At 46.3% G+C, this 14,923-nt stretch overlaps 1 protein-coding gene across 1 annotated transcript in view; it reads left to right on the plus strand.

Annotated features, from left to right (window-relative positions):
- Positions 1 to 14,923, plus strand: part of LOC143932971 (cell adhesion molecule CEACAM1-like) — a 154,149-nt gene that overhangs the window by 100,580 nt on the left and 38,646 nt on the right. Inside the window, exon 8 of the mRNA XM_077455896.1 lies at positions 9,519 to 9,551. Within this exon, the coding sequence (XP_077312022.1) occupies positions 9,519 to 9,551 (33 nt within the window). The remainder of the gene's footprint in view (positions 1 to 9,518; positions 9,552 to 14,923) is intronic.

Here is a 14,923-nt window from a genome sequence, read left to right on the forward strand (position 1 = left end):
GGAGTATTTTCGGACAGGCTGTGGACAACCTTGATGTATGGAGTGGGATAAGACCAACTATTCAAACAGTGGAGGAGTGGTATGTAATGAACTGGGGATTCTGGAATGCATTGTTTTTGTGAGGAGGGGAATTAACCATTTAAATTGAGAATAATAACAAGTTGTCAGGAACCATGAATTATACCAAGACAGAAGTGCAGTAAAAATCACACTGTTTAATAATAATAATAATAATAATGGTAAAAGGAAAACAGAGCAAACATGGTCAAAACATAGCCAGAGTTCGGTAACCGGAACTGATAGTCAGACAAGCCAGGGAGTCAGGGAGCCAGGCATAAGCGTAATTCAGAACAGGCCAGGAAATCAGGAAAAACAGAGAATCAGCGTAGTGGAACAGCAACCAGAAAGAATTTCAGGTAAGCAAGTCTAAACAGGAACACAGGAGAGAGTATCTTGATATGTTGACCAGGCGAAGGCAGAGAGGATCTGAACTTAGCAGCTTAAGTAGCCAGCAGTACTGGCGAGCAGGATAACATCACCAGGTGAGTCACTGTGGAAAGAATAGAGCTGGCAATTAACCGATAGCTGAGCGGCCTGTTCTGAGAAGAAAGGGCTGAGCCCAGCCCTGACAGTACCTCCTCCTCAATGACCCCTCCCCCTTGGAGGACCACCAGGTTTGAGGGCTAAACATCTATGGAAAGCGCAGAGGAGGACGGCACATGTATACCGGGGATGAGACCCAAGAGCATTTTCTCCAAACCATACCTTATCCAATGAACCAGGTTCTGTATGCGCCCACGGGAAACCTACAGGAGTCAACAATGGACTGTACTTTATACTTCTCATGGATCTCAACATGTACTGAGTGAGGACGTGGCACCGAGGGGGTGAAGCAGTTGCAGACCAAAGGTTTTAATAAGGAGGTATGAAATACATTTGAAATACGCATATTCAAAGGAAGGTCTAAAGCATAAGCCACTAGGTTTTTCCTGTGGAGGATACAGAAAGACCAAATAAATCGAGGTGCCAACGTCAGTGGGGAACACGGAGTCGGAGGTTGCGAGATGATAGACCCTGTCCCCAACCTGGTAGGAAGTTGCAGGCGGGTGTCTGCCATTAGCATGGCGTCTGTTCCACTTGGGTACGAGTCCAGGAGTCCTTGCGACATGCCAATCATGGGTACAAAGATCACAGAGATGCTCTTCCAATGCAGGAATGTTCTGAGAAGCAAATGTGTCAGTGTAAGAGAAGTCTGGCTAACAGACGTGTACCTGTAAAGAAGGATTGTATTTGCGCATGCGTGGGCTGCTTCACTTGAACTTTCTCTTTGACCTCCGCCTGCCTACCTGATCCTGGCTTGTGTTTGACTCTGCTACTGCCTGATGCTCCTGTACCTTGCTGTCCGTTTGTGTACTGAACCCGACCTGTGTCCCGTCTCTGCCTCTGCCTTTCGTCTCAGTACCTGCTCTATCTGGCTGTTGATGACCTCCTGGCTTATGTCGCCGGCTATGTCTCCATCTGCTGACCCAACAATATGGAGCTCCGATCATCAGAGCCTGCCCAGCGCTCTTCAGCCATCTGGTTCCTGCCAAGGACCGGCCAGCACCATCCACTACATCGGCCCTCGTAATCACTATCAGGGGTGTCAGACAGAAGGCACAAGAGAAGCCCTCTCTAAAGCTCAAACTCCACCAGGTACGTGACAGTCAGGCAATATGGATGGTGGGGAACCATAGTTCACCATAAGTGGGGAGAATCGGGAAGCAGAATTCAAGGCACTATTGTGAGCAAACTCCACCCAAGGTAAAAGGTCTGACCAGTTGTTATGATAGTCATAAATATAGCAATGTGAAAGCTGCTCCAAGGACTAGTTGGCTCGTTTTGTGGTCCCAGATGTGGGCAACTTTTTAAGTGGAATACAATGAGAAATTTTCAAGAACCAGTCAAAGACCATAAGGGTAATTGTGTTTCCCTGAGAGTTGAGTAACTCCACAATGAAATCCATAGATAGGTGGGTCCAAGGCCTCTCTCCATTGGGTATGGGTTGTAGGAGGCCCACTGGAAGGTGTCATGGTGTCTTACTCTGAGCTCTTACTCTTGTGTGAAAATGGCCCAAAAGTGTTGACTCTTCCCTGGGTGGCCATCAGCCTTGGGAGAATGGTAAGTCTGGAGCACGCCAGTACAGAGATTCTCAGGGACAAAGCAGCGGTCACAAGGTTTCTCAGGAGGAGCATGGATCTAAGCAGCAAGAATTCTTTCACCCAAAGAGAAGGGAGACTGGTGTGAACCGTAGCCAGAATACGATCAGGACGAATCACAGAAACAGGAACTGATTCCACCTTGGAAGTGGAGGAAAACTGTCACAACAAAGCATTAGCCCTTACATTCTTAGTACCGGGTAAGAATGAGACTATGTAATTGAAACTTGACAAGAAAAGAGCCTATCGTGCCCTTCTGGGAGAGAGGTGTTTATTCTAGACAAGGATGTGAGATTCTTATGGTTGGAATGAGAACCGGCACAGTGGTACCTTTGAGGAGATGACTCCATTCTGTAAGGGCTAAAATGATCATTAACAACTCTCTGTCCCCAATCTCATAATTGCATTCTGCAGGTGACAATTTCTTGGAAAAGAAGCCACAAGGATGCATAGTACACTCAGAGGTAGAATGTTGAGACAGAAGAGTGCCAACTCCAGTCTCAGAAGCATCAACCTCAAGAATATAGGGTATCGTAGGATCAGGATGTGCCAACACAGGAGCCTAACCAAATGCAGCCTTGAAACTCTCAAAGGCCTTAATGGATTCTGGAGACCAACTCTTTGGGTTACAGTACATTCTGGTGATATCAGTCAGGGGCTTGACCAGATTGAGGAGTTAAGAATAAATAATTGACAAAGCCAAGATAACATTGCAGAGGGCGAAAAACCCATGGGTCGAGGCCACTGTAGGACTGCAGAAAGTTTCTCTGGGTCCATCGAAAAACCAGCAGTGGAAATGAAATAACCCATGAATTTAACCTGTTCACGATGGAACTCATACTTCTCCGATTTACAAAACAGATTGTTTTCTCTCAGCCTCTGAAGCACACGACAGACATAGCTGCAACAAGTCTCAAAGTACATTGTTGATAAATTCCTGGAAAACTTCCAGAGCGTTGCAAAGGCCAAATGGCATTACGGGGTACTCATAATAGCCTGTTCTGGTATTAAACGCAGTTTTCCATTCATCGCCCTCCTTGATTCTCACAAGATTGTGTGCCCCTCTCAAATCAAGCTTTGTGAAAATCGTTGCTCCCTTGAGGTGGTCAAATAACTCCGTAATCAATGGAATTGGATAAGCATTTTTAATCGTGAAACTATTGATACCCCTATAATCAATACAAGGCCTTAGTTCACCACTCTTCTTCACAAAGAAAAAAACGGCAGGAGACGAGGATTTGCAGATGGATCCTCAAGAAAGTGCGTCTGCAACATACTCCTCCATGGCCTTGTCCTCCGAGACCTACAAAGGATAAACCAGGTTGACGGTCAATTGCGCAATCATATGAGCGGTGTGGAGGCAAACTATCGGCTTGACCTTTGTCAAAGACATTGCTAAACTCGCGGTACTCCTCCGGCAGGGAGGAAAGTGAAGAGGTGCACAGGACATTAGCCACCTTCTGAAAACATGTCTTGCTGCATTGTGGCGACAAGGTAAGAACTAGACATGTGCATTCATTTTCGTCCGAATGCATTTTCGTCCGAATTTCAGCTATTTTCGTTTTGACAAACGATAACGAAAGCACAGAATCCGAAAAACGAAAGATCCGACATAAATAAATGCTTTATTTTCGTTTTCATTGTTACAACAGTTCGATATAGAATAGGAGATTCGACGTGACTCTGACAATAAAAATCTGTCTATAGAACCTGTGGTCGAATGTGCCTAACCTTACCTCTATTAGTTCAAGATTATATAGAGAAAATATTCGACAGAGAAAAAAGATTTGACAGAGAGAAAAGATTCTGCAATTTACTGTCCTAAAAAGTGTTTGGGGACCCGGGTCCTGCCCCAGGGGACATGTATCAATGCAAAAAAAAGTTTTAAAAACCGGCCGTTTTTTCGGGAGCAGTGATTTTAATAATGATTAAAGTGAAACAATAAAAGTGTAATATTCCTTTAAATTTCGTAGGGGGGGGGTTGTCTATAGTATGCCCGTGAAGGGGCTCATGTTTCTGGTGCTTAGAACTGTCCCTGCACAAAGTGTCATTTATGCAGGAAAAAAAGTCCTTTAAAATCACTCGCAGCTATTATGAATTGTCAGCTCCGTAATACAGAGAACACTCATTAAAAGTAATTGATAAAAAATAAATAAATAAATAAATAAAAAGCGTGGGGGTCCCCCAAATTCAATTACCAGGCCCTTCAGGTCTGGTATGGATATTAAGGGGAACCCTGCCTCAAATTTAAGAAAAAATTTGACGTGGGGTTCCCCCTAAATATCCATAACCATACCCTTCAGGTCTGGTATGGATATTAAGGGGAACCCCGCGTCAAATGTAAAAAAAATTGACGTGGGGGTCCCCCTAAAAATCCATACCAGACCATTTATCCGAGCACGCAACCTGGCAGGCCGCAGGAAAAGAGGGGGGGACGAGAGAGCGGCCCCCCCTCCCTCCTGAACCGTACCAGGCCACATGCCCTCAACATTGGGAGGATGCTTTGGGGGTCTGTGACCCCTCAAAGCCCCTTGTCCCCATGTTGATGAGGACAAGGGCCTCATCCTCACAACCCTGGCCGGTGGTTGTGAGGGTCTGCGGGCGGGGGGCTTATCAGAATCTGGAAGCCCCCTTTAACAAGGGGACCCCCAGATCCCGCCCCCCCTGTTTGAAATGGTAAGGGGGTACAAAAGTACCCCTACCATTTCACAAAGAAAGTGTAAAAAATTGTTAAATAAGACAAACACACTTTTGAAAAATTCCTTTATTAAAAATAAAAAAAATAAAAAAAAGATTCCAGCGGTGGTAATCCACTTTTGCTATCCAGCGATGGACGGTCATCTCTCCAGCGATGGCTCATCTCATCCAGCGCAGCGTATCCATCCTTCTTCTGTCCCCGCGGTGGAGACACTGCAAGGATTCCGGCGGCCTGACGTTTCTTATATACGGAGGGCGGGGCCACCCGTCACCTGACCCCGCCCCCCTCTGACGCAAGGGGAAACCCGGGGTTCCCTGTGACGTATGGGTGACCCCGCACCCCTCTGATGTAACACAGGCAGGTTTCCGTTACATCAGAGGGGGTGGGGTCACCCATACGTCACGGGGAACCCCGGGTTTCCCCTTGCGTCAGAGGGGGGCGGGGTCAGGTGACGGGTGGCCCCGCCCTCCGTATATAAGAAACGTCAGGCCGCCGGAATTCTTGTAGTGTCCCCACCACGGAGACAGAAGAAGGATGGATACGCTGCGTTGGATGAGATGAGCCATCGCTGGAGAGATGACCGTCCGTCGCTGGATAGCAAGAGTGGATTACCACCGCTGGAATCTTTTTTTTCTTTTTTTTATTTTTAATAAAGGAAATTTTCAAAAGTATGTTTGTCTTATTTATCTATTTTTTACACTTTCTTTGTGAAATGGTAGGGGTACTTTTGTACCCCCTTACCATTTCAAACGGGGGGGGGTGGGATCTGGGGGTCCCCTTGTTAAAGGGGGCTTCCAGATTCTGATAAGCCCCCCGCCCGCAGACCCTTACAACCACCGGCCAGGGTTGTGAGGATGAGGCCCTTGTCCTCATCAACATGGGGACAAGGTGCTTTGATGGGTCACAGACCCCCAAAGCATCCTCCCAATGTTGAGGGCATGTGGCCTGGTACGGTTCAGGAGGGAGGGGGGGCCAGGTTGCGTGCTCAGATAAAGGGTCTGGTATGGATTATTAGGGGGACCCCCACGTCAATTTTTTTTACATTTGACGCGGGGTTCCACCTAATATCCATACCAGACCTGAAGGGTCTGGTTATGGATATTTAGAGGGAACCCCACGTCAAATTTTTTCTTAAATTTGAGGCAGGGTTCCCCTTAATATCCATACCAGACCTGAAGGGCCTGGTAATTGAATTTGGGGGACCCCCACGCTTTTTTATTTATTTATTTATTTATTTTTTATCAATGACTTTCAATGAGTGTTCTCTGTATTACGGAGCCGACAATTCATAATAGCTGCGAGTGATTTTAAAGGACTTTTTTTCCTGCATAAATGACACTTTGTGCAGGGACAGTTCTAAGCACCAGAAACATGAGCCCCTTCACAGGCATACTATAGACAACCCCCCCTATGAAATTTAAAGGAATATTACACTTTTATTGTTTCACTTTAATCATTATTAAAATCACTGCTCCCAAAAAACGGCCGTTTTTAAAACTTTTTTTTGCATTGATACTTGTCCCCTGGGGCAGGACCCGGGTCCCCAAACACTTTTTAGGACAGTAACTTGCAAATTAGTCTTTACAATTAGCACTTTAGATTTTGAACGTTGGAGTGCCATAGACTTTAATAGGGTTCTAAAGTATGCTGTATACTAGCTCCATCGAATCTTCTTTATACATTCGACAGACACCATAAGCCTTCAAAGACAGATTCGATCGTAATTCATGTGGATTTTCGGATGAATGCAATTTTTGAACGAAAAACTAAATAAATAAAAACGAATTTCGGGAGTAACTAAATAAATTAAGTTTTCGGACGAAAACGAAATTACGAAACAAAATATTTTACTCTGCACATCTAGTAAGAACCTCAGCACGAAGCCAATCAAGAGGGGTTGTGCCTCTGTAACCAAGGATAACCAATAACCACTGGAAATTTAGGTGAGGAAATGACTTGGAATTAGATTATCTCATGGTGAAGAGCCCTTATGGCCATGGACAACGGAGCAGTCTCATGGGTCACATGGGCAGGCTGTAGAGGTCTCCCATCAAGATGCTCAATGGCAAGTGGAGTGGCATGAAGCTGTAGTGGAATCGAGTGCTTAGATATAGGCATCATCAATGAACAGGCCTGCAGCCCCAGAGTCGATTTGAGCATATATCGCAAGTAGCAGCCCGGCAAAAGACACCGGATAGGGTTAGAAATGGCAGCAGAAATCAGAACATATTGGAGCTATCATAAAAATCTTAGGTTTTATTATATTGTAAACAAGTTGGCACAATATCAGGCCCAGATATAGAGAAATATACAGCTTCCCCAAGGCTAGCCTATTGGAAGATCACAGTGATGTAGTAATCACCACACAAAAAGACACAGACACAAGACAACAATTAAGACAATTAAAAAGAAAACGTCTGCACGCTGTGTGACAACATGCTGGCAAAATGTCAGATGAAAAAAATCGTCATGGAGGTAATGCCTAATGGAAGGAGAGAAGCCTGATTGGCTATAAGAGTGAATGACAGCCCAGCCGTATGTGGCCCCAGGGGAGATCTTAACAGGGGAATGGAGAAAATCTAGTAAATATTTGTTTAGTATTTCAAAAGAGCTAAAGCTGCTCAGATTATCATTTATCATCCTGATTAGTCCACTTAGAAATTAATTATGACCGCCTTATGAGCTAAAAAGAAAAGAGTTATTTTTTCAAAAGGAAGATTTGGTTGTATGAAAATAATAGCACATATAAGTCCCAGTATCAGTGTCAGATATACCCTTGTTATGCCGTGTACACACAAACTGACTTTTGGACGGACTAGGTCCGACAGTCTTCCCGATGGACTTTCAGAGGAGTTCCGGCGGACTTTCTGAATGAACGGACTTGAATACACACAATCACACCAAAGTCCGATGGATTCAAACGTGATGACGTACGACCAAACTAGAATAAGAAATTTCATAGCCAGTAGCTGCCCTAGAATAGTTTTTTGTCCGTTGGACTAGCATACACACGAACGGATTTCTCGGGCCGGCGGAGTTCCGGCAGGAAAATTTAAAACATGTTCTATTTCTAAAGTCCGCCGGATTTTTGGCAAGCAAAGGTCAAATGGAGCCCACACACTATCGAATTGTCCAATGGACTCGTTCCATCTGACCTTTGCTGTCAAAAAGTCCTGTCTTGTGTACACGGCATTAGAAGTAGGTATCTAAAGTGAATCTTTAGGTTGAAAACAGAGATGTTCTGGCAGTGAGTTAATTAGGTCTACCATTAGTCTTTCTTGAGGATTCATTTGCAAATCATCACCTCTTGCTGGTACTGGTTTCTTCTTTGTGAAGAAGAGTGGTGAACCAAGACATTGTATTGATTATAGGGGTCTCAGTAGTTTCACGATTAGAAATGCTTATCCAATTCCATTGATTACATTGATTCCATTGATTACGGAGTTATTTGACCGCCTCAAGGGAGCAATGGTTTTCACCAAGCTTGATTTGAGAGGGGCATACAATCTCATGAGATCAAGGAGGGTGATGAATGGAAAACTGTGTTTAATACCAGAACAGGCTATTATGAGTACCCCATAATGCCATTTAGCCTTTGCCTACTGTCAGAAACCATGACTCAGACTGAGACAGAAGTACACAACAAATCACACTGTTTTATAATAATAATGGTAAAAGGTAAACAGAGCAAACATGGTCAAAACATAGCTAAAGTTCAGTAACCGGAACAGATAGTCAGACAAGCCAGAACGTCAGGGAGCCAGGGATCACTTCAGAACAGGCCAGGAAATCAGGAACTTGGAGAATCAGTGTAGTGGAACAGCAAGCAGGATCCGGAACCAGAGCCTAGCCCTGACACAAGTGCTTACTGCTGTGGGAATTTTTGTTGTCCTACATAGAGATATTCTGGCATAAAACTGATCCTTACTTCATCTTTTACATCATGTTCTCTGGTACAAAGATCACCCAGTAGTTTCTAAAAGGTCAACTGTTAAGGGATTAGTTCACCTTTACAAAATAAAAGAAATATGCAGTCCACAGACACCATTTCTGAATTTGAAACGAATCAGATTTTAAAAGTATACATTTGTGTTCTTTCCATGTCTGTAGGCCATTGGTACACAACGTGAAGCCTACCTCAAATGCTTCTGATAGATTTCACAGCTTCATCCTGTCCTCTTCTCTAGAAGAGAGAAAACCGCCATTAGAGCATTCTGCACAGATGAGCTCAGTGGCTGGAGAGAGAGTCATCTGCAGTGACGACAGATAGCGATGCGCATGTGTGAGTCTCAGGACAGTGCTTCCTCTTGTACCACTAGGGCCACTTCTATTAAAAAACGTGTTGGGGCAGGTTCCACTCACAAGCACATATGGCATACGATTATGGGAGGAACATAAATGCATATTTTTAAAATTGGATTTGTTTATAGTTGGTAGTCATGGACTGCATATAGTATTTTTTTACAAACTAACCATTTAAGCAAGACAATCAGTTGCCAGTGTGTGGCCAAACTGCAATAACTAGAAATCTGATTGCTATAGGCCAATGCTATTTAAATTCATGTTAAAAACTACTAATGGAAAAATTCTAATATGGTGAATGTTTTCTTTCTTTTTCATAGCTAAAACCTAGACAGCAAGAATCAGATTATGAAGTAAGTATCATAGGTTACCATCAGTGTGCGGATTTACTTTATGGTAATAAAATAATGAATTGGTCTATCAAACCCATGCATTATTCTACAGCTTATCTTTTGACTCCCCCAAACAAGCCAATAATTTTTGTGCATCCCTGCCCTCAATAGAGTAAAGGAATTAAAATGTCAACGTCAACAACAAAACCTACTGAAATAAATGTAAACTGCAGGCAAATAGAAAATAAATGTTACGTTGTTAAATTAGTATTAGAGTGGTATTAAATCAAAAAACAAAAATGTTAAATTGCAAATTACCAAAAAAGACAGTTTCTGTAACTGCTTAAAGTGGGAGTAAACTCTCATGCATGAATTTTACCTATAGGTAAGCCTATAATGAGGCTTGCCTATAGGTACTGTACATATCTGTTACACGTGCACCGTTCAGAAGATATTTACTGTAGTTGCAGCTGGTGACTAGGGATGCGTCAAACCCCCCCCCCCACGGTTCGGTTCGGTTCGGACCAGAACTTTCGGAAGGACCCCAAATTTGTACGAACGTTAGAACCCCATTGAAGTCTATGGGACTCGAACGTTCAAAATTAAAAGTGCTAATTTTAATGGCTAATATGCAAGATACTGTCCTAAAAAGGGTTTGGAGACCTGGCTCCTGCCCCAGGGGACATGGGTCAATGCAAAAAAAAAACTTTTAAAAACGGCCGTTTTGGCGGGAGCACTGATTTTAATGACGATTAAAGTGAAAAAAAAGCGAAATATTCCTTTAAATATCGTGTAGCTCCAGTCAAAAAAGCTATTTTTAAGCTTTTTGGAAAACATAGGGAAGGGTTATCACCCCTGTATAATTTGTTTTGCCATCCGTCTTTTTCAGAGCATGCAGACAGCACGCACAATCTCCTACCGCTGACTGCAAGCTCTATTTAAAACGAGCAAGATATTTAGCTATATAGGTGTATATAGCAGGCATCCTGCCTGTGGCCAATCATGGCTCTCCTCGCTGCCGGCGCTGTGATTGGCCAAGCATGCGGGGTCACAGTGCATGCTTGGCCAATCATGAGCCAGCAATGAAATTAAAAGATAGGAGAACCGCGCTATTCAACACCAGGAGTAGGTAAACAAAAGCATAAAACAACTTAATACAAATCCTACGTGTGTCTTATATGCCTATGTATATATAATATAATTCTAGGTTGCTGCCCCCCCACAAAAAGAGAGCATTGTGACTGCATTGTGGGCCGTGAGCGCCACACGAATTTGGCGCGAACGCCCCATAACGTTCAAAAATTCACAGAACGGGCGAACACGAAGCTCATCCCTACTTGTGACGACACAGACAAATGCACTCTGATGGAACAGCATACCCGTCATCGTGGTTCCAGCCACTCACATAGCCGGAGTCCATAAACCTGAAAGGAAGACTGGGCAAAGATAGAAGCACCTTCAGCGGTGACAGTGTGCTGCTGGAGGGCTTCGTTCTATGGTAGGTTTGACATAATGTGCTAGTATGTGATGCATACTAGCACACTATAACTTTGTCTTGCAGGTTTTTGTTTTTAACCACTTGCCGACCGCCGCCTGAACATTTACGTTGACAGAATGCAATGGACAGGCAAATGGGCATACAGGTACGTCCCTTTAAATTTGCCGTTGTGTGCTCTGTGAGTGTGAGCATGGGTCCCGCGGACTCGATGAGTCCGCGGGGATGGCCGGGATTGTCTCACTGAGAGGAAAAATGGGGAAATGCTGATGTAAACAAGCATTTCCCCATTCTTTCTATTGGCAGGACACTGATCACAGCTCCCTGTGATCGGGAACAGTGATCAGTGTCGTGTCACATGTAGCCCATCCCACCCACAGTTATAATCACTCCCTAGGACACACTTAACCCTAGAGCTATCTTGCTCTTTTTAAATAGAGCTTGCAGTCAGTTGTAGGAGATTGTGTGTGCTGTCTGCGTGCCCTGAACCCAGGATACACCACTATATCCACCTATATAGCTAGCTATCTTGCTCTTTCTAAATAGAGCTTGCAGTCAGTTGTAGGAGATTGTGCGTGCTGTCTGCGTGCCCTGAACCCAGTATACACCTCTATATCCACCTATATAGCTAGCTATCTTGCTCTTTTTAAATAGAGCTTGCAGTCAGTTGTAGGAGATTGTGCGTGCTGTCTGCGTGCCCTGAACCCAGTATACACCGCTATATCCACCTATATAGCTAGCTATCTTGCTCTTTTTAAATAGAGCTTGCAGTCAGTTGTAGGATATTGTGCGTGCTGTCTGCATGCCCTGAACCCAGTATACACCGTTATATCCACCTACATAGCTCTTCTCTAATTGAGCCATCTGCAGGAGTTAATGGATGTTGTGTGTGCCTTCAGCAAAAAATACACTACCCAATTGCTGGTTTTCCCATCTCCCTTCAGGCCATTACCATGTCTGGAAGGCCAGCAAGGAGAGGCAGACAGGCGCGAGCCGATAAAAGAGGGCAAGCAGGCTCTGTGTCTAGAGACAACAGTGCTGGTCGTGGACGCGGTGCATCGTCATCATCAGCACGTGGCCATGGGACACGCTTGTCCTTCTTTTCGGCAGCTGGACATGTTGAGCCGCAACATGCCAACGACTTGGTAGAGTGGATGACCAAGCCCTCTTCATCCTCCTCATCCTCTCTCACCCAGGCTCAGGGCACTAGCAAAGCAGCTGCCAACGCATTGTCTTCCCTCCTCTCAATGTAATCATCAGTGACTCCTTCCCGAGACCCACCACGTCCTCCTGAGGAGTCTCCTGAACTCTTTGAGCACAGTGTTGGGTACATGCTCCAGGAGGATGCCCAGTGTTTTGTAGGCTCTGATGATGATACTCAGCTAGAGGAAGGCAGTAGTGTGAATGCAGAGAGAGGGGATGCTCAAGAAGGACAGCAGTCTGGCAGTCATGTTCCACAAGCTGCAGCATACTGCCAGGTTTGCTCCAGCGATGAAGAGGGAGGGGATGATGAGGGCACTGACTCCACGTGGGTGCCTGGTAGGAGAGAGGAGGAGGAGGAGGCACATGTCCAACGAGGCAGCATGCCCTCCGGGGGCCAGCTTAGGGGCAGCACACCAACTGAATCACACGGCAGAGCTCCGCCTGTGCAGGGCGCTGCCTCTGCGCGTTATTCTAAAAGTTCTTTGGTGTGGGCCTTTTTTGAGATGAGTGCATCAGATCGCACCGCTTCTATTTGCAACATATGTCTCAAGCGTATCTCGTGTGGCCAAAACATCAGCCGCTTGGGCACCACATGCTTGACCAGACATATGTTGACCTGCCATGCAGCTCGTTGGCAAGCGTACCTCAAAGACCCACACCAAAGAACAAAGCAGACCTCTCCTTGCTCCTCATCAGCTGGGATCTCCAACCCCACTAGACCTTCAGTCCTCTCTGAAACCTGCTCTGAAAGGAATGAAGGTGTAGAATTAGGTGTGTCACAGCTAAGTGCTTCCGGGCACTCTGCTAGCAGTGCACCCACGTCTGATTATAGCAGGCAAATGTCCCTGCCCCAGCTGCTGGACCGCCGAAAGAAGTTCACTCCCAGCCATCCACATGCCCAGCGGTTGAATGCTAGCTTGGCTAAATTGCTAGCACTTCAACTGCTGCCTTTTCAGTTGGTAGACTCGGCCCCCTTCCGTGAGTTTGTACAATGTGCGGTTCCTCAGTGGCAGGTCCCCTCACGGAATGCGTTTCCGGCTCTCTACCGGCATGTGGAAGGCAATGTCCTTGCCTCGCTGGACAGGGCGGTCAGCGGTAAGGTGCATATTACCGCTGACTCATGGTTCAGCAGGCATGGACAGGGACGTTACCTATCTTTCACGGCCCATTGGGTCACTCTTCTAGCAGCTGGGAAGGATGCAGGACAAAGTGCAGTAGTGTTGGAGGTTGTTCCGCCACCACGCCTCCAAAATGCTACTATTGGTTGTGACACACCTCTCTCCTCCACCCTCTCCTCTTCTTCTTCCTCCATGGCCTCTTCCAGTGCTCTGTCTTCAGAACCAGCGGTGCTCCGTAGGCGTTCCAGGGGCTATGCAAGTACGCAGGCAAAACGATGCCATGCCGTGCTTGCGCTGGTTTTATTTGGGGGACAGGAGCCACACTGGGGCAGATATTTTGTCAGGTCTGCAGGGGCAGGCCAAGAGGTGGTTGACGCCACGCCAGTTTAAGCCAGGAATGGTGATTTGCAACAATGGCACCAACCTCCTCTCCGCCCTCCGACAGGGACAACTGACCCATGTGCCCTGTGTGGCTCACTTCCTTAACCTGGTGGTGCAGCGGTTCTTGGGCAGGTACCCGGGCTTACAGGATGTCCTGAAGCAGGCCAGGAAAGTCTGTGTGCATTTCCGCCGATCATTTAATGCCTGTGCTTGGCTGGCTGAGCTCCAAAAGGAGTTGAAACTGCCCAAGAACCGCCTTATATGTGACATGCCCACCAGGTGGAACTCAACGTTGGCCATGCTGCAGCGGCTGCACATGCAGCAGAGGGCCAACAATTAGTACCTGTGCGACTGCGGCACCAGGACAGGGTCAGGGAAGCTAGTTTTTTTCTCACCATGCCAGTGTGGCATGATCAGGGATGCATGCACTGTCCTGTCACCGTTTGAGGGGGCCACAAGGATGGTGAGCAGTGACAGTGCATGCATCAGTGACACTGTACCTCTTGTCCACCTCTTAGAGCATACGCTGCATGGAATAATGGACAGGGAACTTGAGGCAGAACAGAGGCAGGAAGAGGAGGACTTCCTTGCCTCTCAAGGCCCCCTTTATCCAGACAGTATTCCTGCTATCCCACCCATCATCACACAGGAAGAGGATGAGGAGGAGGAGGCTTGTGTCAGCATGGAGGTGGAGCCTGGCACTCAGCATCAGCAGTCTTGTAGGGATGATTTACAGTCCCAAGAAACCCGTGGACTTGTACGTGGCTGGGAGGAGGTAGCTGCGGATCATGTTGTCCTTAGTGACCCAGAGGACTCCGGATCGAATGCCTCAGCTAACCTACGCTGCATGGCCTCCCTGATCCTGCAAAGCCTGCGGAAGGATCCTCGTATTCTTTGGATCAAGGAGAGGGACCATTACTGGCTGGCCACTCTCCTTGATCCACGGTACAAGGGTAAGGTTGCCGACCTTATCTTGCCATCGCAGAGGGAGCAGAGGATGAGACATCTCTGGGAGGCCTTGCAGAAAGGTCTGTGCAACGCGTTCCCAGAGACTGGGAGGTTACAAACTCCTGCTCCTGGACAACGTGTTGCTGAGGCATCGGTCAGAAGGAGTGGTGGAGAAGGTGGCCGTCTGACCGATGCTTTCAGACAATTTTTTAGTCCGCAGCCCCAAGGTATGATCGGTTCCAGCAACC

The sequence above is a fragment of the Lithobates pipiens genome, unplaced genomic scaffold, assembly GCF_037356315.1.
Source record: "Lithobates pipiens isolate NorthernLeopardFrog02 unplaced genomic scaffold, aLitPip1_a1.2 Scaffold_27, whole genome shotgun sequence".
Classification (NCBI taxonomy): domain Eukaryota; kingdom Metazoa; phylum Chordata; class Amphibia; order Anura; family Ranidae; genus Lithobates; species Lithobates pipiens.